We start from the raw sequence: 25,402 nt of genomic DNA, 5'->3' as shown, positions 1-25,402 counted from the left end.
AAAAAGCTAATTACTATTTAGTTTTGTTGTTTAGATAATAATTTCACTTTTTTCACCCTAGGCAAAAATGGACTAGCTTGCTTGGCTTGTGGTCCACAACTTGAAGTCATAAACTCTGTAACTGGAGAGCGGTTGTCTGCATATAGATTCAATGGAGTAACCGAGCAGCCTCCTGTAGTCCTTGCAGTAAAAGAATTCTCGTGGCATAAGCGAACTGGATTGTTAATAGGATTGGAAGAAGCAGAAGGGAGTGTTCTGTGTCTTTACGACCTTGGTGTATCAAGAGTGGTTAAAGCTGTTGTTCTTCCCGGAAGGGTAGGTGCTGTTTTAAGATACGATATTCTGCTTTCAGAGTTTCAAGTTTATAGGATGTGCTTACTTTGGAGACTCATAGAACTATGAACTATTAAGTAGTATATCTTCATGTAAGTGGTGTACTGTCATTACAAAGTTCAAAATTGGAAAAGAGTTTATGATGATCAGAAGAATTTAAAACTCAGGCACATACCTAATCCCAGCACTCACCCTACCTCTAACCCCTCCCTCAGAAAAAAAGAATTTAATATTTAAAATATTTAATTCTTTTTGGTCCCCTCCCCTGGCCCCTCCCTCCGTAGGGTGTCACCCTAGCTCAGTCTGGAATTCACTGTGTAGTCTGGGCCTCGAATTTATGGTGATCCTCCTACCTTTACCTTCTGAGTGCTGGAATTACAGGCATTAAGATGTAACTCTTGACTGGAAAACTCTAATGTTGTGAATGACATCTATTGTGATAATATTCCTTACTACATGCAGTGTCATCTGAGTCTTATTCTGGTCTCTAGTTGCATTCCATAAAGGTAGAGTCTCACTCTAGCCCACCTGGAATTTACCAAGTAGTTTCAGGGCTGCCTCAAAGTCACTGTAATCCTCCTACCTCTGCCTCCCTGGTGCTGGGATTAAAGGTGTGTGCCACCATGCCCAGCTTTACCATGGATTAAGTGATTTTTCTTAACAAAAACATGTCACTACTACTATAATTTTAATAATACTTGAGTGTTATCTTAAACTTTTTTTACTCACTCAAATCTTTATAAGAATCTGTCATATGCCCAGTCCTGTTTTAGAGTGAAAGCATGGGCATGCCAGGGACTCCTGCTCCTGCAAACGAATACCAGCCACCTATGCCACATTTGTTCACTGACTGTACAAGGGCACTGGGGAATTTAACCAGAATTGTCGGGCTTTGCAAGCAAGCGCCTTAACCTCTGAGCTATTTCTGTATCCAGCCTGGGTCGTTTATAATTGCCATACATTCTAGCATTTGCATGCCTTCCATATTGTTAGATTTCGGTTTTTGAGGTAGGATCTCACTCTAGCCCAGGCTGACCTGGATTTTAAGAATACATGAGAACTTAAAAATAGGTTTTCCCTATTCTGCTGGAATCTTATCACAACCAACAGTATTTTTGAGTTCTCGTCTGTACATATGTATGTAATTTGAGGTCTCCATACAGTGTCCAGGTTTGTGGTGGTCTGGGCTCAAGTAACCCTCCTGCCTCAGCCTCCTGAGTGCGAGGCCATAGACCTGCATCGTTGTACCTACTTGACCAATTTGCTACGTGTTTTGTCCAGTGATGATTATAGACATGTACTTAAAATTCAGTGGTGTTCCTTGAGGTTTATGGCTGCTTTTCTGTACATGCTTGGTCATCCATATATATTTATACTTAAAGTCCATAGTTTTCAAAGAGTTTTATAGTACAAAAGGTAGCTTATTAGTCTCAAAGTCAGTCACATACAAATATGTAACCCTAGAATCCTTTGTATATATGTATGCATGTACATGTGCTAATATAGATATTAAATGATGTCTTTAAATATGTTCTGTAATAGGTTTATATGCACTATATGCAGTGCATACTGTCATAGAACAGAATTTCTAAAATTAAAAGGAGTTTAATGATAAAATTGCAGTTGGAAAAAGCAGGCCCAGTGAGATACTATATGGTTCTAAAATAGTTTATATTTAGGTAGTTTTCTCATATGTGCTTGCAATTGGTGATGGACAGGCTATCATACAAGAAAGACTTTAGAGGCAGAATTTAAAACTTACAGGTTATTTACTATATAAATTAAGCTATATACTGGGTCCTGGGGATAAATAAGTTAATTAGACTTGGTTTATACTTTCAAAAAGCTTGTATTGCCAGGCTTGGCAGCACACACCTTTAATCTCAGCACGTGGGGAGCAGAGGTAGGAGGATTTCCAGGCCATCCTGAGACTACATAGTGAATTCCAGATCAGCCTGTGCTAGAGTGAGACCCTACCTCGAAAATCAAAAAACAAACAAAAAGAACAAACTTGTATTTGGAGAAAACAGATGGATTATAACATTAGTAAGTACTTTGACAAAATTTAAACACTTGTAACATAAAAGGATTTAATAATTTCATTTCAGAAGGGTGGATATTCTAGGCAGAGATCAGCATGAAAAAAGTTCATGGAGCATTTGGGAAAGACTTAATTGACAGAGGGCTAGGGTGAGGACAAGGAAATAGATGCCAGACAGATTCAGGTTGTGAATGCTGTTATTTCCCTCTCAAAGTCTGGTGATTTAATTTTTACTTTTAAGCAGAATTCTCATGTTAAAAGCTCCTTGGGTTGAGCCAGTAAGATTGTTATGTGGAAAGACAAAAGGAGACATAGTTCAGATGAATAATGAATTAAACCAAAGAACCGAGAGAAGTGTCAGAGAATACAGATGCAAAACATACTTGTAGAGCCCAGGAGATGTACTGTAATGGTTGCCTGGCACATGCGAGGCTTTGAGTTCCCTTCCCAGAATCATTCATAAATAAATAATTTAATTTCAGCCAAGTGTGGTAGCATGCAACTATAATCCTAGTACCAGTTAGGTTGAGCCATCATGTTCAAAGGTTCTGGGACAAGCCAGGCATGTGGCTTGTACCTGTAATCCTAGTTAGTACCTGGGAGACTGAGATAGGAAGATCCCCATCTGGGCTAAATGAGACTCTGCCTCAAAAAAAAGGGGGGGGGGGCCTTGAGAGATGGCTTAATGGTTAAGGTGTTTGCCTGCAACAAGTTTAACTACCTGGGTTCAGTTCCCTAGTCCCCACATGCACAAAGTGATGCAGCATCTGGAGTTTGTTTGCCAGGGCATCTAGCCACAGCAAACCCCCATTGTCCTCTCTGTTTGGCAAGAAAGGGAGAGAGAGAGAGAAAAATAAAGAGTGGAAGAAAATTAAAACACACAAAAATAAGCCAGGCATGGTGGTGCACGCCTTTAATCCCAGCATTTGGGAGGCAGAGGTAGGAGGATCGTTGTGGGTTCGAGGTCATCCTGAGACTACATAGTGAATTCCAGGTCAGCCTGGGCTAGAGTGAGACCCTACCTTGAAAAACCACACACAAAAGGAATTCAGAACATGTTAAGATGACAACATAGATAGGACTTCTTGATCACTTACATAATTGGAAATGAACATGAGTTAATAAATTCCTTTTACCTCATTTGCGTGAATGATTGGTAGTGTTAGAGAGAATATAGGAGAAAGAAAAAAGAAGAGGAAGCCAGGTGTGGTGGCACATGCCTTTAATCCCAGCACCGGGGAGGCAGAGGTAGGAGGATGGCTGTGAGTTTGAGGCCACCTTGAGACTACAGAGTGAATTCTAGGTCATCAGCCTGAGCTACAGTGAGAACCCTACCTTGAAAAACCAAAAATAAAAAATAAAAAAATAAAAAATAAAGTTCAGTATCTATACTGTTATTGCTATATTTTAAAATCTTTTAAATTATTTATTGAAAGAGAAAGGTAGATAGAATGGATGCACCAGGGTCTCCCACCGCTGCATACAATCTTCAGACGCATGCGCCACCTCCTGTATCTGGCTTTTGTGGGTCCTGGGGAATCAAACCTGGATCCTTTGGTTTTGCAGGCAAGTGCCTTAACCACTAAGCTATCTCTCCAGCCCTGTATATTTTTTAATTAAAAAAAAGTTATTTATTTATTTGAGATAGAGAGAGGGAGAAAGAACCAGATAGAAAAAATAGATTCACCTGCCACTATAAACCAACTCCAAATACATGTGCTACATTGTGCATTAAAGTTTATATAGATACTGGGGTATTGAACCCAGACTGTCAGGCTTTGCAAACAAGTGCCATTAATTACTGAGCCATCTCTCCAGCTCCTATTTTTTACTTTTGAAAATTTTTTTTTATGAATTGTAAGAAATAGAAGGAAAGCTATGTATGAAATTAACTATGGACATTTATGTATTGATGTTAATTTTTTTTGGAGGTAGGATCTCAATCTAGCTCAGGCTGACCAAGAATTCACTATGTAGTCTCAGGGTTATCTCGAACTCACGGCGATCCTCCTACCTCTGCCTTGCAAGTGCTGGGACTAGAGGCATGTGTCTCATGTCCAGCTTGATGTTTAAAATTTGACTCATGGATTAAGGTTGAAAATATTCCATAAACTCGGTACAGCACAATTTTCTTTAATGTAAATACTTCTTTTTAGTGATCTAGTCAAACTTTGAGGTCCATTAGAATATAATCCACTTGGAGGTTCCCCCCTTTCTTTTAGTATTAATAGGAGAGCTATTTTGTTGGTAGAGACAAGTTTCCTTTTTATTAAAAAAATTATTTTTATTTATTTACTTGAGAGAGAGGAAGGGAGAGATTGAAAATGGGCATGCCAGGGCTTCCAGCCACTGCAAAAAAAAAAAAAAACCCCTCCAGATGTGTGCACCCCCTTGTGTATCTGGCTAATGTGGGTGCTGGGGAGTCAAACCTGGGTCCTTTTCTATGGAGGCAAACGCCTTAACTGCTGAGCCATCCCTCCAACCTCCCCCCACCCTTTTTAAGAGAGAGTTTAAGTTTTTTCTGGGATGTTTAGTTTTTATTTTTAAATTTTTTGTTGTTTATTTTTTGAGAGAGACAGAGAATGGGCTCATTAGGGCCTTCAGTCACTGCAAACAAACTCCAAATGCATTGCCACCTTGTGCATCTGGCTTACGTGGGTCCTGGGAAATGAGCCTCAAATCCTAGTCCTTAGGCTTCACAGGCAAGCGCTTTACCGCTAAGTCATACTTATTTATATATTTTGAGGTAGGGTCTTGCTAGAGCCCAGGCTTCCTGGAATTCACCATGCGGTCTCAGGCTGGCCTTGAACTCATGGTGATCTTCCTATCTCAGCTTCCGGAGTGCTAGGAATAAAGGTGTGTGTCACCATACCTGGCTAGTTTTTACTTTTAATAAGTTATCTAACCCTACAATTATTATTTAAAAGCTTTAAAGTAAGAACAATACAAGTTTGAGTTTTACATTTAATACAGCATTATAAGTTGATTAATATTTTCAAATCTCAGGTCATTTCATATGTAAATAGAAATAATTACATATAATTCAATATGACACACTTATTGTATATGTAAATGAGCCAGCTAGTCAAAATGACTAGCACGTGTTGGGTTTTCAAGTACATCAATTGCTTAACTGCTGGTTTTACTATTAAAATTAAAGTATGATTGTTAAAATATCTGAGTATTTCATTCATTACATTCACTTGAATTCAGAAGTATCAAATGCATACTTAGGATTCTATATTTGTAATGCTTATTCTAGTTAATAACCTGCTGTAATTTCAAATCTTGTTTGATGTACAGTTGATTGCATTTTCTCACTTTAGAAAAAGTAATCACATATTCTGATTTCTAGGTGACAGCTATTGAGCCTATAATTAATCATGGAGGAGCCAGTGCAAGCACCCAGCATTTACACCCAAGTCTGCGATGGCTGTTTGGTGTGGCAGCTGTGGTAACGGATGTTGGACAGATCCTTCTTATTGACCTATGTTTGGATGACTTGTCATGTAGTCAAAATGAAATAGAAGCATCAGGTAATTTCAAGTAAATTAATTCTTTGCTTGAAACCAAAAATTAAATATCTGACTATTCAGACAGATTGCATTATTTTTCTTTTCAAAAATTTTCTTTATTAACAACTTCCATGATTATAAAAAATATCCCATGGTAATGCTCTCCCTCCCCCCACTTTCCGTTTTGAAACTCCACTCTCCATCATATCTCCTCACCTTCTCAATCAGTCTCTCCTTTATTTTGCTGTCGTGACCTTTTCCTCCTATTATGATGGTTTTATGTAGGCAGTGTCAGGCACTGTGAGGTCATGGATATCCGGGCCATTTTGTGCCTGGGGGGAGCACTTTGTAAGGAGTCCTACCCTTCCTTTGGCTCTTACTTTTTTTTTTTTTTTTGAGGTAAGGTCTCACTCTGGCCCAGGCTGAACTGGAATTCACTATGTAGTTCCAGGCTGGCCTTGAATTCACAGCAATCCTCCTACCTCTGCCTCCCGAAGGCTGGAATTAAAGGTGTGCGCCACCACACCTGGCTGGCTCTTACATTCTTCCTGCCACCTCTTCTGCAATAGACCCTGAACCTTTGAAGGTGTGATAGAGATATTGCAGTACTGAGCACTTCTTTCACTTCTTCCCAGCACCGTGATACCTTCTAAGTCATCCCAAGGTCACTACTATCTGAATAGAGAAGCTTCTCTACCATAAGTGAGAGTAGCATTAATGTAAGGGTATGAACTTTAAGAGAAGTGCTTACTGATCAGTTTGATAACATAGTATATGCATTTAGCCAGACAGCAGCAGATATTACACCCCTAGGGCTCATGAATACCCGTATTTTAAGTTTTCAGTATCAGGGTTGTATTCCCTTCCGTGGAGCTGACCTCCAGTCCAAATAGAGGGCACCATGACAGACGTGCCACTGTTGCACCTGTTGGCTCATTTGGCCTGGCTGGTCAAATATAAGGCTTGCAGTTTCCACTTCTTTTTAAATATTTTATTTATTTATTTGTGGAGCACAGATAGAGAATGTGTGCTCCAGGATCTCCAGCCACTGCATACACACTTCAGATCCATGTGCCACTTTGTGCATATGGCTTACTTGGGCACTAGGGAATTGAACCTGGGTTCTTAGGCCTTGCAGGCAAGTGGCTTAACTGCTAAGCCCTCTCTCCAGCCCCTGGTTAGCTTTTAAAAATAGTAGTAGCCGGGCGTGGTGGCATATGCCTTTAATCCCAGAACTCGGGGTAGAGATAGGAGGATCACCATGAGTTTGAGCCACCCTGAGACTGAGACAACAGTGAATTCCAGGTCAGCCTGGACTAGAGTGAGACCCTATCTGGAAAAACAACAACAAAAAAGTAGTTAGTAAACATGAATTTATATATTAGAAATTGTTTGACTGCTCTTTGCTGGCGTTTTGGCTTTTGTTTTGGTCATTTTGTTTTATTTATTTGAGAGAGAGATAAAGAGGCAGATAGAGAGGGAGAATGGGCACACCAGGGCCTCCAGCTGCTGCATAGGAATTCTAGATGTATGTGCCACCTTGTGCATCTGACGTGGGTCCTGGATAATTGAACCTGGATCTTTAGGTTTGTAGGTAAATGCCTTAACCCCTAAACCATTTCTCCAGCCTTGTGATCTTTTTTGAGGTAGGGTTTTACTCTAGCACAGGTTGACCTAGAACTGTGTATCCCCCGGCTGGCCTTGATCTCCCTACTTCAGCCTCCCAAGTGCAGGGATTAAAAGTCATGTATCACTACATCTAGCCCAGGCTGACCTGGAATTCACTATATTCTCAGGGAGGCCTTGAATTCATAGCAGTCCACCTACCTATGCCTCCCATGTGCTGGGATTAGAGGTGTGTACCTGGCATGCTTAGCTTTTTGATGGTTCATTATTTATTAAATTGAACAAATATTTAATTTGTCCTGATGGACTTTTATTTGTGAATGATAGTGTAACTATAAGGCTACTTAAAATATTTCTTCCTTTGGCAGTCCAAAATAATAATGTATAGAATGAAATGTCTGGATTGAGAACTGTACCGCTGTACTATTTTGTTTTTGTGACCAAATCTCCATATTTAGGTCCTCATGCTTGAGCAGCAAGCATTCTTCCCCCGAGACGTCTCCTGGGCCCTGGCTAAGTTTCTTAATCTTGCTTGTCTTGTTTTTGACTTTAGACCTGGAGGTTATAACTGGTATCCCCCTCGAAGTACCGCACATCAGAGAGAGTGTGATGAGAGAAGGGCGCCACCTGTGTTTCCAGCTAGTCAGCCCCTCGGGAACAGCCGTTTCTACTCTTACTTACATTCCCAGGACAAACCAGCTTGCTGTAGGGTTCTCTGATGGATATCTCGCCCTCTGGAATATGAAGAGCATGAAAAGAGAGTAAGTATAACTTGTGCCCAATTCTTTAAATTTTAGCAAGTCCCTGACCATTGGGGAGCATGCAAATAGTGGTTTAATGGAAGTTCTCACATAAAATTCTGCTTTCCTTTTCATCATTTTTAACTTAAAAGTAAGCAACACATTAATTGCTTTGTTTTAGGTATTATACACAACTGGAAGGTGGAAGAGTTCCTGTATATGCTGTTGTTTTTCAAGAACCTGAGAATGATCCTCGCAATTGTTGTTACTTGTGGGCTGTTCAGTCCACACAAGATAGGTTAGTATGATGCATGTGTTTTTTAAATAATTGTCATAGGGCTGAGGATAGAGCTCAGGAATAGAATACTTGCCTCACGTGCACAGGGCCCCAGGGTCAGTCCCCAGCACTGGTTAACAAAATAGAATGGATAGCTCAGTGTGGTGGCACATTTCTGTAATTCCAGCACTCTGGAACTTATGGCAAGGTATTTGAGGCCCACCTGGTAGACGTAGCAAATTTAGGACTAGAGTCAGTTAGACTACATTCAAATAAAAAAGGACTGGTCGAGAGCTTGTCTAGCATGTGTAAAGTCCTGGCTGGCATTGGACCAAAACTGGAAGAAGAAAAGCATCAAACTAGAATTTTAAAAAATAAAAATGGGCTGGAGAGAAGGCTTGGTGGCTAAGGCACTTTCCTGCAAAGCCAAAAGGCCCAGGTTCGACTCCCCAGGACCCACATAAGCCAGATGCACAAGGGAGCACATGTGTCTGGAGTTCGTTTGCAGTGGCTTAAGGCCCTGGTGTGCCCATTCCTTCTCTTCCCCCCTTTCATGCATAAATAAACTGTTTAAATTTTTTAAAAAATATTTTTCCTATATTTACTTGAGAGAGAGAGTGATACACTAGCGCCTCTAGCCGTTGCCAATGAACTCCATACATCTGGCTGACATGGGTTCTGGAGAATTGAGCCTGGGTCCTTAGGCTTTGCAGGCAAGTACCTTAACTACTAAGCCATCCCTCCAGCCCACCCTAGCCCCCCCCCCCCCCTTTTTTTTCCCTCTTTTGGTTTTTCAAGGTAGGGCCTCACTCTAGCTCACGCTGACCTGGAATTCACTATGTAGCCTCAGGGTGCCCTTGAACTCACGGGATCCTCATCTCTCTGCCTCCCAAGTGCTGTGGTACAAGGGATGTACCACCACGCTTGGCTAAGATCTTCATTTAAAAAACAAATATTTATTTATTCCAGAGAGAGAGAGAGAGGGTTGGGTAGGTTATGTGGAGCCTTCTGAGAGAGGATTGCTGTGCCAAAACCACCAGCTAGTAAATTAACCCCAGGTGCATGTGCCATCTTGTACATCTGGTTTGGAGAATCAAACCTGTCAACTGGCTTTGCAGGCAAGTGCCTTAAGTGTTAAGCCATCTCTCTGGCCCAAATCTTCATTTTAACTGGAAAGGTAGCAAAAGACCAAGAAGGAAGAAAGAACATGCCTCTAAAGGAAGGTTCTTTGTAGTTGCCATAAATTCAGAACCTGGCCATAGGGATACTGTACCATAGTTGTAAAGGAAGGTGGGAAATATAGTTAATTTTTTTTCAGGCAGGCATAAGTCTAGTTAAAGCATACCAATTAAAGGCGGAATATCTGAGAAAGAATATTGGATAAAAGTTGTAGACATTGCCACATAGATAATACTTAAGAGTATACAAACAGCATTAACCTAATTAATTTGATTCAGTAAAGAGTAAACAATAAACCAGGTGTGGTGGTGCACACATCTTTAATCTCATCACTTGGGAGGCATAGGTAGGTGGATTACTGAGGGTTCAAGGCCACGCTGAGACTACCTAGTGAATTCCTGGTCATTCTGGCCTAGGATAAAACCGTACCTTGAAAAACCAAAAATAAAGTAAAATAAAAATTAGTTTGAAAGGACTGTATATTGTGAAAATAACCAAATAATGCTAACTTTGCATAATGGTAGATTGTTACATGCAGTAATTGTGTTATACAAAACATTCAGAAGATAAGATATGCTTAATGTTTTAATATGCTGTTTGGCGTACTGTTTCCTTCAGTGAAGGAGATGTCCTGAGTTTGCATCTACTTCAGCTGGCCTTCGGTGATAGAAAATGTTTGGCATCAGGACAGATCTTATATGAGGTAAATATTTTTTAGACTATTTCTGTTTTGTCCTTTGTTTCCATTTAAAGTATGTTTGATTCCTTTGTTTTAAGACATTGGAAAGTCATCAATATTCAAGTTAATACCAGATACATATAGGAGAAAAAATACTAAGTTAATGCTTATGAACTCTTTAATGTATCTTCTCTGTTTTTGCCATTGTGCAACACTTAACTTTTTCCAGGTTTTTTCCCCCTAAAATTAGAAGGCTGGATTAGATACAACTTTGTGACTTTTGAGAGAGAGGGAATGAGATAAAGAGAGAACATTGGCACACCAGGGCCTCCAGCCACTGTAATCAAACTCCAGATGCATGAGCCACCTTGTGCATCTGCAACCTTGCATGCTTGTCACATTGTGTGTCTGGCTTGTGTGGAATCTGGAGAGTGGAACATGGGTGATTAGGCTTCCCAAGCAAGGATCTTCACCACTAAGCCATCTCGGCAGCCCCTCACTTAACTTCTAAATAACATAGAGGGAATTACACTTGTAGCCATGCCTCCTGAGTGGTGGGATTAAAGGTGAGTGCCACCATGCCCAGCTGATTTGTTCTCTTTATTCAGGTTTTTGTTACTCTTATATTGTGTGGGGGGAAAAAAGTTAAATATGGGGGAATATAGTAGAGTGACTTTAAAGTTATATTAAGATATATGTATATTTTATGTTACAGGGATTAGAATACTGTGAAGAAAGGTATACTCTGGACCTGGCAGGTGGCATATTTCCTTTAAGGGGACAGGCTAGTAACACCAAATTGTTGGGATGCCAGAGTATAGAGAAATTTCGATCTCATGGTGACAGAGAAGAAGGCATGAATGAAGGTTAGTTAAAAGTACTCTTAACTATATCATGCAATGCCTTGATTTAAGATATACTGCACATACTTGTTTCTAGAGTTAATACTCCTGGCAGTTGGACAGTTAAGACTTTTTTTTTGTGTGTGTGGTTTTTCGTGGTAGGGTTTCATTCTAGTCCAGGCTGACCTGGAATTCACTGTGTAGTCTCAGGGTGGCCTCGAATTTACAACAATCCTCCTACCCTGCTGGGATTAAAGGCGTGCACCACCCCGCCCAGAGAAAGTTGAGACTTTTGATACAGGCTTGTAGGAGGTACTAGATATTTCTTCCTGTTTGGAGTGCTGTAGAGAGCTCAGTAGTTAAACACTAGGCTATTGAAGGACCAAATCTTTCAATCCAGCTTTCAAAACAAATATGGTCTCCAGTTTTAACTAGATTATGGCATGACATAAGGTTACCTGCTTTTCTTCTTCTATCTACTGTTATCACTTCTTCCTGGTAGCTCTTTAACTGCTAAGCCATCTCTCCAGCCCCCTTAACCCTTTGGGGTAAGGCTAATTGTAAAGATTAGAAGAGAATATTGTAAGCTCAACCAGTTTTTGGTACGCTTATCAGACGTTGGTTATATGTGTGTTCCTAGATTTTAATACTGAATTTATTCATCCCAGAGATGCCCATTGTCATATTGCTAAAATTGTATTTGTAATCCTGTTTTACCATCCAAACAGCTCAAAAATTTCATTCTCTCTTAATTTTATTAATTCCATGTGTGTTTGTGTGTTGCAAAGGAATGCCTGTCTGGCTTTATGTGGGTAGCAAGGGTATTGAACCCTGGCCAGCAAGCTTTTGCATGCAAGTGCCTTTATTTAATTGTTGATCTATCTCCCCAGCCCATGTCCCTTCCCTCTCCCCACTGCCCCAGGTAGGATCTCACTCGAGCTCAGACTGACCTGGAATTCACTACATAGGCTCAATGTGGCCTTGAACTCATAGTGATCCTCCTACTTTTGCCTCCCGAGTCCTGGGATTAAAGGTGTGTTCCAGGGCTGGAGAGATGGCTTAGCGGTTAAGCGCTTGCCTGTGAAGCCTAAGGACCCCGGTTCGAGGCTCGGTTCCCCAGGTCCCACGTTAGCCAGATGCACAAGGGGGCGCACGCGTCTGGAGTTCGTTTGCAGAGGCTGGAAGCCCTGGCGTGCCCATTCTCTCTTTCTCCCTCTATCTGTCTTTCTCTCTGTGTCTGTTGCTCTCACATAAATAAAAAATTTAAAAATTAAAAAAAAAAATAAAGGTGTGTTCCACCACGCCCAGCCATTCTCTCTTATTCCCCACTCAGATCTTCCTCTTTCAGTTCTTTGTTAGTGGTGTTTGAAGTTTTTACCTTGTTCCTGCTGGTGTCCATTACTGTGGTGCTATTCCACTGCCTCTGTCTACGAACTTGTCTTTCTTCCCCTGTATGATGCATCTGTCCTTGTCAAGTTCCTTGTCAAGTTGTAAGTTCCTTAAAAGAATTAAGCCTTAACGCTTGAAGTATCCATTTTGGTATTGGATTAGCTTTTTTAGTACTAGCCATGCACCATCCTTGGAAAATTTTTTGAAATTATTTTCCACTAGCTGGGTGTGGTAGCAAACGCCTTTAATCCCAGCACTTGGGACTTGGGAGGCAGAGGTAGAAGAGTTTAGTGAATTACAGGTCAACCTGAACTAGAGTAAGACCATACCTTGAAAAACCATAAAAAGTTTTTTTAAGAATAATAACTGGGGCTCAGAAAATGGCTTAGTGGCTAAGGTGTTTGCTTGCAAGGCCTAAGGTCCCTGGTTCAATTCTCATAGGCCAGATGCACAAGGGGGCACGTGCATCTGGAGTTTGTTTGCAGTGGCTGGTGGCCCTGCCATGCCCAGTCTCTATTTCTGTCTCTCTCTCAAATAAACAAATAAAACATTTAAGTTAAAAAAGCAATAATTGGAAACAAATCAGGATAGAATTTCCTGGAATACTTTTTTCATCTTATTTATTGTTATTATTAGTTATTATTAAAATAATACTTTCTAATAATATCTTGAAAATGAAACGCTTGGGCTAGAGAGTTGGCTCAGTTGTTAATGGTGCTTACTTGCATAACATGTAGGCCTAGGTTTGCTTTCTAGGTTTGATTCCCTGGTACCTGTATAAAGCTGGATGCACAAAGTAGCACATGTACCTGGAATTTGTTTACAGTGGCTGGAGGCCCTGGTGTACCCATTCATTCATTCTCACTCTTTGTCTCTATTTGCAAATGAGTATTTTGTGTGTTGGGGGCGGGGTGAGGTAGGATCTCACTCTGGCCCAGGCTGACTTGGAATTCACTATGGAGTCTCACGGCGATCCTCCTACCTCTGCCTCCCGAATGCTGGGATTAAAGGCATGCGCCACCATGCCCTGCTAGCAAATAAGGTTTTTTTTAAATAAAGAAACAATCAAAATATAAATGGATATCTTTACAAACGAAAACTAATTTTAAAACAAACCTAATGAAATATGAATTAAGTCTTAACATAGGAGGAACTCTTGAATTGTGTTGTTTCTTTATCTTGTTCTGGCTTTTCTTTTTTTAAAGATACACACACACACACACACACATTTGAGACAGACAGAGGGGGCGGGGGAGAATGGGCGAATCATGGCCTGTTGCCACTGCAAACGAACTCCAGATGCATGTGCCTCCATGTGCATCTGGCTTACATGGGATCTGGAGAATTGAACTTGGGTCCTTAGGCTTCACAGGCATATGCCTTAACTGCTAAGCCATTTCTCCAGTCCCATTCTGGGTTTTTGAGGGAGGATCCCGCTATAGCTCAGGCTGGCCTTGAACTCACAGTGATTCTCCTCTCTGCCTCCCAAGTACTGGGATTAAAGGCATGCACCACCAAGTCCGGCTCTTTATCCTGTTTTAATTAATTTATTCATTTATTTATTAATAGAAAGAAAAAGGTAGAGTGGGTGTAACTCTCAGCCACTATGAATGAGCTCCATATGCGTGCACCCCCTTATGAGCACGTGCAACATTGCACACTTGTGTCACTTTGGCATCTGGCTACATGGGACCTGGAGATTTGAACAAGCATTCTTAGGCTTTGCAGGCAAGCGCCTTAACTGCTAAGCCATCTCTCCAGCTCATCTATCTTTTTTTTCTCCTTAATATAATATATGCTTTTTTTCTTTTAGCTATATCTCCTGACACTAGTGTGTCTGTTTTTACCTGGCAAGTGAACATATATGGACAGGGAAAACCTTCTATATACCTGGGACTTTTTGACATAAATCGTTGGTATCATGCACAAATGCCAGATTCATTAAGGTATGATTACTTTGGCTTTCCCATTCTCCATCTCAGGTTCCGGTCTGTAAATTTTTCTTAGTAATTGTTTGAAGTCTTCTTTCAGACCCGGAGAATATCTACATAAGTGCTCTTACTTTGCACTCTGGTCGTTGGATTGTGTTGTCAGCCGGACGTCGCCACATCACATCCTGGACGTACTGGTGCACGAGAGAAGTCTGAGTCGGGGTGTTCCTCCATCATTTCCACCTCCAGAGCAGTTTTTTAACCCGAGTACTTTTAATTTTGGTATGTATTTTCTTAACTTTTGGTGGAAAATAATCTGTAAAAGTAGTATGTTGATTACGTGCTTGTGTTTAGTTTGACATAGAATGTCTTATGTTCATGTCTTACTGCTATTTAAAATGAGTAACTTCTTAGGGGTTTGCTAACTATTTTGAATTTACTATGGAATGTTGGCTAGCACATTAGTAAAAAGGTTTGTTATCAAAATGGAAACAACTAGAAAAGTTTGTAATTAATCTTCTATTATAAATTTTGTTATATTAAAGCCACTTACAATGTACTAGTAATATAGAATTAAAACTTTCTTTTTTAGATGCAACTTGTTTGTTAAACTCAGGAGTTGTCCACATAACTTGTACTGGCTTTCAAAAGGAGGTGAGTAACCACTACCCACACACATCCAGTGCTTCTTGATTGAGCCAAAGTCATATCACTTCTTAGAATGTGCATCATTTATGAATTTAAAATTTTGTGCAAGTGATGTATGTTAATCTTACATTATAGTTTCTACTAGGTTGTGAGTTTAGCAGCTTAGTAGTGCCAGTTTTAATGATAGTTTTGCTTGAAGAGGCATTGCATTGCTTCTAACAGTTTTTTGTGAATGCTGCCTACTTGAACTGCAGGGAAAAGAGTGACTAAGACAGTGTTTTATCTGTATCAAATCCGCTCTTTTTGTGTGTGGGGGTTGGGAGTGCTTCCTGTTCTTAGCCAGCCAAATGAGCCCGTGAAGAAGAAAAATATGTGACAAGATGCTGGACACAGGGGAGGAATATTAATATTGCAATAAAATACTTTAGGGAAATAATGTAGCAGACCTTTTAACTGATAGACAAATATTAGTAAATTGTCTACATCTGTTACCAAATTTTATTGGCTTTAGAGAAGAGAGAGCAGGGTTACATTTCATAAAAATATATAGGCTATTATCTGGGCAAGGTGGCCCATGCTTTTCATTGCAGCACTCGGGAGGCAGAGGTAGGAGGATCACTGAATTTGAGGCCAGCCTGAAACTACATATTGAATTTCAGGTCAGCCTGGGCTAGAGCAAGATCCTACCTCAAAACAAACAAAATTTGATATTTTGAATCAATTATTGACAAATAATTTCTCTATTTCAGACTTTGACCTTTTTAAAGAAATCAGGACCATCTCTCAGTGAAGTCATTCCTGATGGTTATAATCGATGTCTTGTAGCTGGTCTCCTGTCACCAAGACTTATTGATATTCAGCCTTCCAGTTTAAGTCAAGTGAGATGATAATTTCACTATATTTTCTTTCTGTTGAATTACATTGTCATTAGCTTTCAAGTACAGTAAAAGCAGGTAAGGTAGTGTTATATTTTTTTGCCTGCACTGCTGCTACTTGTGGTCTTGAGAGTTAGCTTAAAAAGTGATATTCCCATCCTGGGTGTGGTGGCATGCACCTTAATCCCAGCACTCCAGAGGCAGAGGTAGGTGGGTTGCCGTGAGTTCCAGGCCATCCTGAGACTATGTAGTGAATTCCAGGTCAGCCTGGACTAGGATGAGACCCTATCTCAAAAAAAGAAAGAAAGAAAGAAAAAAATAACATTCCCAGTTGAGCCTGGTGATACCAGGCATATAACTCCAATTCTTCAAGAGGCCCAGACAGGAAGAGCATTTATTTATTACTAAGCCTAGTGTACATGGTGCTGAGGATTTAACCCAAAGCTTCATATATGTTAGGCAAGCACTCTGTCAATTTAGCTATGTCCCCCATGACCCATTTGTGATTCTTTTAATATATGTTCCACTATTTATTTATTTATTTATTTGACAGAAAGAAAGAGGCAGAGAGAAAGAGAGAATGGGCACACCAGGGCCTCCAGCTGCTGCAAATGAACTCCAGACACATGCGCCATCTTGTGCATCTGGCTTACGTGGGTCCTGGGTAATCGAACATGGGTCCTTTGGCCTTGCAGGCAAGCACCTTAACCATTAAGCCATCCCTCCAGTCCTCTGATTCTCCCCTCTCCCCATCCAAGGTAGGGTCTTTCTCTAGCTCAGGCCGACCTGGGATTCACTAGGTAGTCTTGGTGGCCTCAAACTCATGGCAGTACTGCTGCCTCCCAAGTGCTGGGATTAAAGGCATGTTCCACCATGCCTAGCCTTTTATTTTAAAATTTTTATATTCATTTGTTTACTATGTCAATTTGTAAAATTTTTTTGGCTTTTTTTTTCATGTTAGTTTGGTGGTTGGGAGGAATTGAGTCTTTTGTGTGTCTCATTCTAGCCAAAGCTGACCTAGAGCTCACTCTGTAGCCCAGACTGGGCTTAAACTCATGGCAACCTTCTACCTCAGTCTCCAGTGTATTAGGAATAAAGGTATGAGCCAGTAAGCCAAGCTGACCCTTATTTCTTCTTTTTTAATTTAATTTAATTTTTATTTGTTTATTTGAGAGAGCAAAAGAGGGAGGGAGGGAGGGAGAGAGACTGAACAGGCGCATCAGGGCCTCTATTCACTGTAAACGAACTCCAGATGCATGCGCCACCTTGTGCATCTGGCTTACGTGGGTCCTGGGGAATGGAGCCTGGATCCTTTGGCTTAGCAGGCAAGCACCTTAACCGCTATGCCATCTCTCCAACCCTCTCCTTTTTTTTCTTCTCCTTATTGTTTCCTTATTTTTTTGTGATGCCCTTTGGTCTGGAATTAGCCAGCTCCATTTCTCTATCTAGCTTAGTCCCTTGAGTAGTAGAAACAAATTAGCTTTTTTGTATTTTCAGTTTTCCTAACTTAGACAAAATATATCATTTCTATTTGTAGCTTCTTTACCTGTTCTTCCTTCACTTCTTCCCTTCCTTCCTTCTTTCCCTCTTTTCCCTCCTTTTTTTAAACCAGAGCCCTCTGGCAACCTCCAAGAGGTCCCACTCCGAGTTGTGAGGTGGAGGCCATGCTTTGACTTATTTTTCTTTTTATTTATTTTAAACATTTAATATTTTATTTACTAGAGAAAGAGAGATAATGGGCATGCCAGGGCATATAACTACTGTAGATGAATTCCAGGTGTATGTGTTACCTTGTGCATCTGGCTTACATGGGTTCTGGGGAATCAAACCTAGATCCTTAAGCTTTGCAGGTAAGCACCTTAATCACTGGGCCATCTCTCCAGCCCCTATTTTTATTTGTAAGCAGTTAAAGAGAGAGAGAAGAGACAAAAAACATGCCAGGGCCTCCTGCCACTGTAAATGAGGTCCAGATGCATGCGCCACTTTGAGCATCTGGTTTTATGTGGGTACTGGGGAATTGAACTGGGGTCATTAAGCTTTGCAAGCAAGCACCTTAACTGTAGAGCCAACTTTCCAGCTCCCTGTTTTCTGATGTAGGGTCTTCCTGTAGCCCAGGCTGACCTGGAGTCTCAACTCGAACTCACAGTGATTCTGAAACCTCTGCTTTCTGTGTGCTGGAATTAAAGTTGTGGGGTATATGCACTCCAGGGCCTCTACCTTAGTAAACTCCAGATGCATGCACCCCTCTTTGTATCTGGCTTTATGTGGGTACAGGGGAATCGAACTATCTCTCCAACCCTCATTTACATCTCTGTCTATCTTTTTTGGGGGGTGGGGGTTTCAGGTTAGGGTCTCACTGTAGCCCAGACTGGTCTGGAATTCACTCTGTAGTCTCAGGTGGCCTTGAACTCGTGATCCTCCTATCTGTGCCTTCCAAGTGCTAGGATTAAAGGCATGGGCCACCACCATGGCTGGCACATTGTGGTGGTGTTTGTTTTTCGAGGTAGAGTTTCACTCTAGCCCAGTCTAGCTGAAATTCACTATGTAGTCTCAGGTTGGACTTGAACTTATGGTGATCTTCTACCTTGCCTCCTGAGTGCTGGGATTAAAGGTGTGTGCCACTACATCCAGCCACATTTCTTTAAAATAATAAAATAATTATATATATCTACATCTGTATGCATCTATATCTATGTATCTGGCATATGTGTTAACCACTGAGCCGTCTCTCCAGCCCCCACATTTCTTTTTTTAAATTTTTTCAAGGTAAGGTCTAATTTTAGCTCAGGCTGACCTGGAATTCTCCCTGAACTCACGATGCTCCTCCTACCTCTGCCTCCCATGTGCTGGGATTAAGGGTGTGTGCCACCACGCCCAGCTTCAGCCCCTCCTACACTTCTTAATAAGAGAGTGTTTTTCTTTCAGTTTGATTGTTATAGAGGATCTTACGAGTATCTCAGGCTGTTTTGGCTCTTGCTGTGTGGCTGAAGTTGACCTTGGGCTTCTGATTTCTCCTGCCTCTACCTAGAATTATTAGCAGTTGCCACCATGCCCAGCTTATGTACTGTTGGGAATTGAACACGGGGCTGGCTTTGTGCCTGCTGGCCAAACCCTCTTACCAGCTGAGCTGCATCCCAATTTTTTCAGTTCTTATTCCCAAGTCTTTTATGATTTTACTTTTTAGGAGCAGAATATTGGCCCATTACTCATTTTTAAATATTTTAGCCTTCTCTTCACCTTGTTAGTGTTCCCCCCGCTCCGGTTTTATACATGCTAGGCAAGCACTTTACCATTGAGCTTTATTCCCAATACAGCTCATTTTTTATTTTTATTAGTACCTGCTTCACTAAATCAGAATTCTTTAGACTCACTAAGTGTATAATTAAATTAAGCTTTTGTTATTTGATAGAGCTTCTAAAAGCTATCTAGCAACAATAGTCATAGTTGATATTCTTGCCCCTGGTTTTCCTGTTAATGGAAGCTATTTGTTTGCCTTTTAAAATTTTATGTATTTTATGTATGTGGGGGGGGGTGGGCTATGGGCAGGTCAGATCGTCTTGCCTCTGCAAATGAATACCCGATGCTTATACAATTCTTTGTGTCTGACTACGTGGGTGGCTTTTGAACCCAGGATGGTAGGCTTTGCAAGCAAGTGTCTTTAACTGCTGCTGACGCATCTTTTCGGCCCTTACCTTTTTTTTTTTTTTTCTTTTTGGTAGTAGTAGGGAGCAAAAACTAAGGGCCTTGGAAATGCTAGACAAATGGTCTACTACTGAGTTATATCCCTAGCCCTGTATATTTTACATACTGTAAAATTCAAGTATTTAATGTCTTATCTTTCCACCTTGGGGAGATGGTTCAGTGGGGTAAAGTGCTTGCCAGGAAAGCATGAGGACCTGAGTTCTTATCCCCATTAGCCATGTACAGTGCCCGGCATAGTTGTGCATGAGTATCATCCCAGTCTTGAGGAAGCAGAGACAGAGTCCTGTGGTTCACTGGCTTGCTAGTCTAAAGAATTGGTGAGCAAGACCCTGACTCAAAGAATTGGGGTGAAGGGTGACTGAGGAAACCACCCCACATCAATTCTCGCCTCGGCATGTACAAAAAATGTTTACTTCGTCACACTTGGTAAGATAATTCAGCTTGTACTCATCTATAGTAAAGAAAAGAATTAATTAATCCCAGCACTCGGGAGGCAGTGGTAGGAGGATCGCCATGAGATCAAGGCCACCCTGACACTACATAGTGAATTCCAGGTCAGCCTTGGCCAGAGTGAGACCCTACCTTGAAAAAACAACAAAAAAAATTTTTTTTAAGTTTAAAAACAGCTTTTATTTCAACTAAATTAAAAAAATAAGCAAGCTATCATTTAATGGTTTTTAGTGTATCTGTGGAGTTGTGTAAACCTTGCCACCTTTGAGTTTCAAAAGTCCCATACCCATTAGCAGGCCCTTTTTCTTTCCTTTTTCTCCCCTTTCCCACCCAACCCTAGCTTATTACCTCTAGTCTGTTCGCTGTCTTGATGGGTTTGCCTATTCTTGATATAAAAATAGAATGCTACAATATGGCTTTTGTAATTAGCTTCTTTTATTTACTATTCTCTTTAGTGCTCATCTGAATTCTAGCAAGTGTCAATAGATATCTCTGTAGGGTTAGGTAGCTTTTCAGCTTACTCTGTGGCCCAGGCAGGGTTTGAACTTGTGATCCTCCTATTTCAGCCTTCTGAATGCATGTGTTATAATACCTGTATTTTTTTTTGATTATTTTTCTGATTACAGCCAAACTAGTGGGTTATAAATGAGCCTTTTGTTGCTTGTGATCTTATTCTGTCTTTTCCTTATTCTTTCTTGAATGCATGGTTCAGGAAGAACAGTTAGAAGCCATATTGTCAGCAGCAGTTCAAACAAGTTCCTTGGGACTTCTGACTGGTTGTATCCGAACATGGATTATAGAAGGTACCATTCTGATTCTTTTTTTTTTTTTTTTTTTTTCCATTCTGATTCTTAAAGGATAGAACCTTTGTTGTATATTTTTAAAAATCTTAGTTCACTATTAACTGGTGGTGTAATTACACTTTTATTATCAGATAACTAGATTCACATGGTTACATGGCACGATGTAGAGTGAACCTGTATATTTATTTATTTGCTTATGAGAGACAGAGAGTATGTGTGAGGATGGGCGCGCCAGGGCCTTAGCCACTGCATACGAACTCCAGACGCATGGGCTACCATGTGCATGTGGCTTACATGGGACCTGGAGAATCAAACCAGTGTCTTTAGGCTTTGCAGGCATGTGCCTTGATCTATTCTTTACTTGTACATTTTATCATTTCAGATATGCCCCAAACTTACAGTATGTACGGTTTTGGGATTAACTTTTTCTACTCAATAATATTCTAAGATAGCGTGTATTATTTTCACTTTTTATGGCATATATGTGTGTGTGTGTGTGTGTGTGTGTATATATATATATATATATATATATATATATATATATATATATATGTAACTTCCCCAATAATATTTTGATCTGAACCATTTGGAAGGGTATCATGCTACATTACTCACATAACTTCAAAATTATTTTTATCTGAAAATAAAGACATTCACTTTAAAAATGTCTTACAATTATAAAACCAAAGTTAATACCAGTTTTGTTTTTTTTTTTTTTGGCAGTGTTCCAATAAGGTTCTTATAGCAGTTGGGAGCTGGATAAATAAACAGTGGTACTTTATGTTTAGTTTTCATGTCTTTTTTTTTTTAATTTTTTTAAAAATATTTTTTGTTCATTTATTTATTTATTTGAGAGTGACAGACACAGGGAGAAAGACAGATAGAGGGAAAGAGAGAGAATGGGCGCGCCAGGGCCTCCAGCCACTGCAAACAAACTCCAGATGTGTGCGCCCCCTTGTGCACCTGGCTAATGTGGGACCTGGGGAACCGAGCCTTGAACCGGGGTCCTTAGGTTTCACAGGCAAGCGCTTAACCGCTAAGCCATCTCTCCAGCCCATTGTTTTTTGTTGTTGTTGTTTTTTAATCATAGTCTCACTCTTGTAACCCAGGCTGGCCTTGAACTTTCAGCAATCCTCCTCCCCAGTGCTGTTATTAAAGGGTGAAACATCACTCCCAGCCCGTAGTTTTCATGTCTTTAGTCTCCATTAATCTGTCAAAATTTCTAAACCTTTGTGTTTTTAGAAGGTGTCCCCCCCCCCCCCCATGTAAGATGTGGTTCTAGCCCAGGCTGATCTGGAATTCACTATGTAGTCTCAGGGTGGCCTTGAATTCTAGGCAATCCTCCTACCTAGCCTCCTTAGTGCTGGGATTAAAGGTATGCACCACCATGCCCAGCATAGAAGTTCTCTTTTGAAAAATTGTCTTTTTAAAAATGTATTTTATTTATTTATTTATTTTATGGTGAGAGAGAGGATGGGTGCTCCAGGGCCTCCAGCCACTCACTGCAAATGAACTCCAGATGCATGCACCCCCTTGTGAATCTGGCTTACGTGTGGCTTGGAGAATCAACTGGGATCCTTTGGCTTTGCAGGCAAACACCTTAACTGCTAAGCCATCTCTCCAGCCCTAAAAAGAGTTTTATTTATTTGCGAGAGACAGAGGAGAGAGGATGCATGGGCATGCCAGGGCCTCTGCCACTGCAAATGAACTAAAGATGCACATGCCACTTTTTGCATCTGGCTTTACGTGGGTACTGGAGAATTGAACTCAGATGGTCAGGCTTTGCAAGCACGTGCTTTTAACAGCTGAGCCATTGTTCTAGACCCAAAAGTTTTTTTTTTTTTTCTTATTTTACTATAGGCTTCCCCCCCCCCCCCCAGTTTGGCTTTCAGTTTGTATTGATTGATGCTTGCTTGTGAATAGATTCAGGTTTTATTTCCTTGATGACAGACATTCACACGTGCAGTGGTGTGCTCCTTAGTAAGATGCATAACTTGGTTAGGATGCCACCTGACAGGCCTCTGCACTGTCAAGTTCCTCACTTAAAATTAATAATCTTTCTTTATCTTTTCCCTCTAATAAACACAAACAAGAACAACCAAATTCTGCTGCTAATTTGCGATTTGTTCTTGAATGGACATGGAACAAAGTAGTTCTCACAAAGGAAGACTTTGACCGACTATGTGAGTATTAGAAGTCTGGACTCAGGACAAATTTAGTACTTAAAAGTGAATCTTAATTCATGTTTTAATTATAGAATATTTATAGTTTGTTTGATATAGGGCCTCAGTAAGCGAGGCTGGCCCAGGTCCTAAGGGACTTACTGTTATTTCTCATACTGGCCTTGAACTTGTGACAGCCCTCCGGTTTCAGTTTCCAAGTGATTGGATTGCAGGAATGAGCATCATGCCCAGGTCAATAAGTTTCTGTTTTTATTTCTTTTTAAAAAAATTTTTTTAAATTTTTATTTATTTATTTATTTTTGGTTTTTCGAGGTAGGGCTCAGGCCTACCTGGAATGCGCTACGTAGTCTCAGGGTAGCCACAGTCTTACAGTGATCCTCCTACCTCTGCCTCCCAAATTCTGGGATTAAATGTGTGCACCACCATGCCTGGCATTTTGGTTTTTTTAAGGTAGGGTGTTGCTCTAGCCCAGGCTGACCTGGCAGTCACCCTGTAGCCTTAGGCTGGTCTGGAACTCACAGCAATCTTCCAAACTCTGTCCCCTGAGTGCTGGAATGAAAGGTGTGTGCCACCACACTCAGCTTCAATAATACTTTTTAATCATTTGAAGTTGTAAAATCTCATAAGTCCTAGAAGAAAAGATTTTTATGTTAAAGTTTCTAAAAGAATTTTTACCAGTAAATTGCTTTGCATTGTTAAACTAACAACATACTAATAAGATACAGTAGCAAGTTTCAGGGCTAGACCTTCCTTATATTTTGGTTTAAATCACAAAATATATTGATGACAGCATACAGTTAAAAACTCCTTTTTCTAAAGCCTGGCATTGTAATTCATGCCTTTAATTCTAGTAGCCCTCCAAAAATAGTTCAGCCCAGTTTTTAAATGTTAGAATTTCCCTCATATTGTGGTTGCAGTATTTGGGGTTGGCCTTGGTAATTAAGCTATTATTTGCTTTTTCAAAAACTTTAATTATTCATGTGTCACTTTGTGCACCTGCCTTTACATGGTTACTGGTGCATTGACCCCTGGCTCCTTTGAGCCATCCCTATTTTTATTTATTTGAGAGAGTGAGGAAGAGGGAGGGGAGAGAATGGGCTCGCCGGGCCTCCAGCTACTGCAAACAGACTCCAAATACATGCCCCTCCCTTTGTGTATCTGGCTTACGTGGGTTCTGGGGAATTGAACTTGTGTCCGTTAAAGTGCCTTAACCACTAAGCCATATCTCCAGCCCCTCTACACCATCTGTTCAGCCTCCTTTAAAATGAGAGAGAGGGAGGGAGGGAGAAGCAATCATGTAGCCTAGGTTGGCCTCCAGTTGGTATTTAACATAGAATGACCTTAAACTCCTGATTCTCCCGCCTCTGCCTCCCAAATGCTGGGATTATTTATATGCACCACCATTCCCAGCTGTTAACCCAGGTATTCCTGAATGCTTACATTTTTAAAAGTGTGTTAGAAAAGAAAATTATAATTTGATTTGAGGGATTCTGTGATTAAGATATTGTTGCCTCATCTAGTCATGCATTAAATATTAATATGATCCAATTGCTTATTAAGGTAAATCCCTGTTTGAGATCTGTAAGCATTATGAATATAAGCTGTATGCCTTTATTACTTAATTTCATATTCTTTGATTGTTGCTAGTTTTATATTGAAAACACATTGTAAGTTCTTTGATATTTGCCATTTCTAGCTCATATTTAAAAGCTCATAGTAGGATGTTTTTATTGTATGAGACTGACAGTGTTGTATTTGTAGTTCTCATTCATTCACATTAACTATTTGGAAAATAATCTTGCATTTTATTCTTGGAAGGTGCACCATTATTTGATGGATCATGTCGTTTTATTGATCCTCAAACCATACAGTCTCTTCAGCAGTGCCATTTACTTCTTAGTAACCTTAATACAGTGTTAAGCTGTTTTGCAACAGAGGCCCAAGGCATCACCGAGAGAGGTATGTACTTTGTTTTTGTAAAGATGAGTGTTTTATTAAATTTCACTGGTTCACTTTGAGTAAGGGTAATGTTCATGCAAGTTTTTTCTTTCTCATGTAAATATAAATTTCTTTAAAACATTTTATTTATTTGCGAGACAGAGTGAGTATGGGCACTTTAGGACTAATGCCCGGGTAACTGAAGTCTAGATGTGTCACTTTTTGCATCAGACTTTATTTGGGTATTGGGA

The 25,402-nt window shown here is 40.4% G+C and overlaps 1 protein-coding gene across 1 annotated transcript in view; it reads left to right on the top strand.

The window, feature by feature from the left end:
• Ahctf1 (AT-hook containing transcription factor 1) overlaps nucleotides 1-25,402 on the top strand; it is a 79,638-nt gene that overhangs the window by 12,594 nt on the left and 41,642 nt on the right. The window contains exons 3-15 of the mRNA XM_045146633.1: nucleotides 62-315; nucleotides 5,730-5,910; nucleotides 8,069-8,276; nucleotides 8,437-8,553; nucleotides 10,330-10,414; nucleotides 11,106-11,256; nucleotides 14,435-14,567; nucleotides 14,653-14,834; nucleotides 15,145-15,206; nucleotides 15,950-16,078; nucleotides 20,940-21,030; nucleotides 23,124-23,213; nucleotides 25,032-25,172. Coding sequence (XP_045002568.1) covers nucleotides 62-315; nucleotides 5,730-5,910; nucleotides 8,069-8,276; nucleotides 8,437-8,553; nucleotides 10,330-10,414; nucleotides 11,106-11,256; nucleotides 14,435-14,567; nucleotides 14,653-14,834; nucleotides 15,145-15,206; nucleotides 15,950-16,078; nucleotides 20,940-21,030; nucleotides 23,124-23,213; nucleotides 25,032-25,172 — 1,824 coding nt within the window. The remainder of the gene's footprint in view (nucleotides 1-61; nucleotides 316-5,729; nucleotides 5,911-8,068; nucleotides 8,277-8,436; nucleotides 8,554-10,329; nucleotides 10,415-11,105; nucleotides 11,257-14,434; nucleotides 14,568-14,652; nucleotides 14,835-15,144; nucleotides 15,207-15,949; nucleotides 16,079-20,939; nucleotides 21,031-23,123; nucleotides 23,214-25,031; nucleotides 25,173-25,402) is intronic.

Source organism: Jaculus jaculus, chromosome 1 (genome assembly GCF_020740685.1).
Source record: "Jaculus jaculus isolate mJacJac1 chromosome 1, mJacJac1.mat.Y.cur, whole genome shotgun sequence".
Taxonomy (NCBI): domain Eukaryota; kingdom Metazoa; phylum Chordata; class Mammalia; order Rodentia; family Dipodidae; genus Jaculus; species Jaculus jaculus.
The sequence above is the reverse complement of the archived record's forward strand: the minus strand, read 5'-3'. Positions and strand labels throughout refer to the sequence as shown.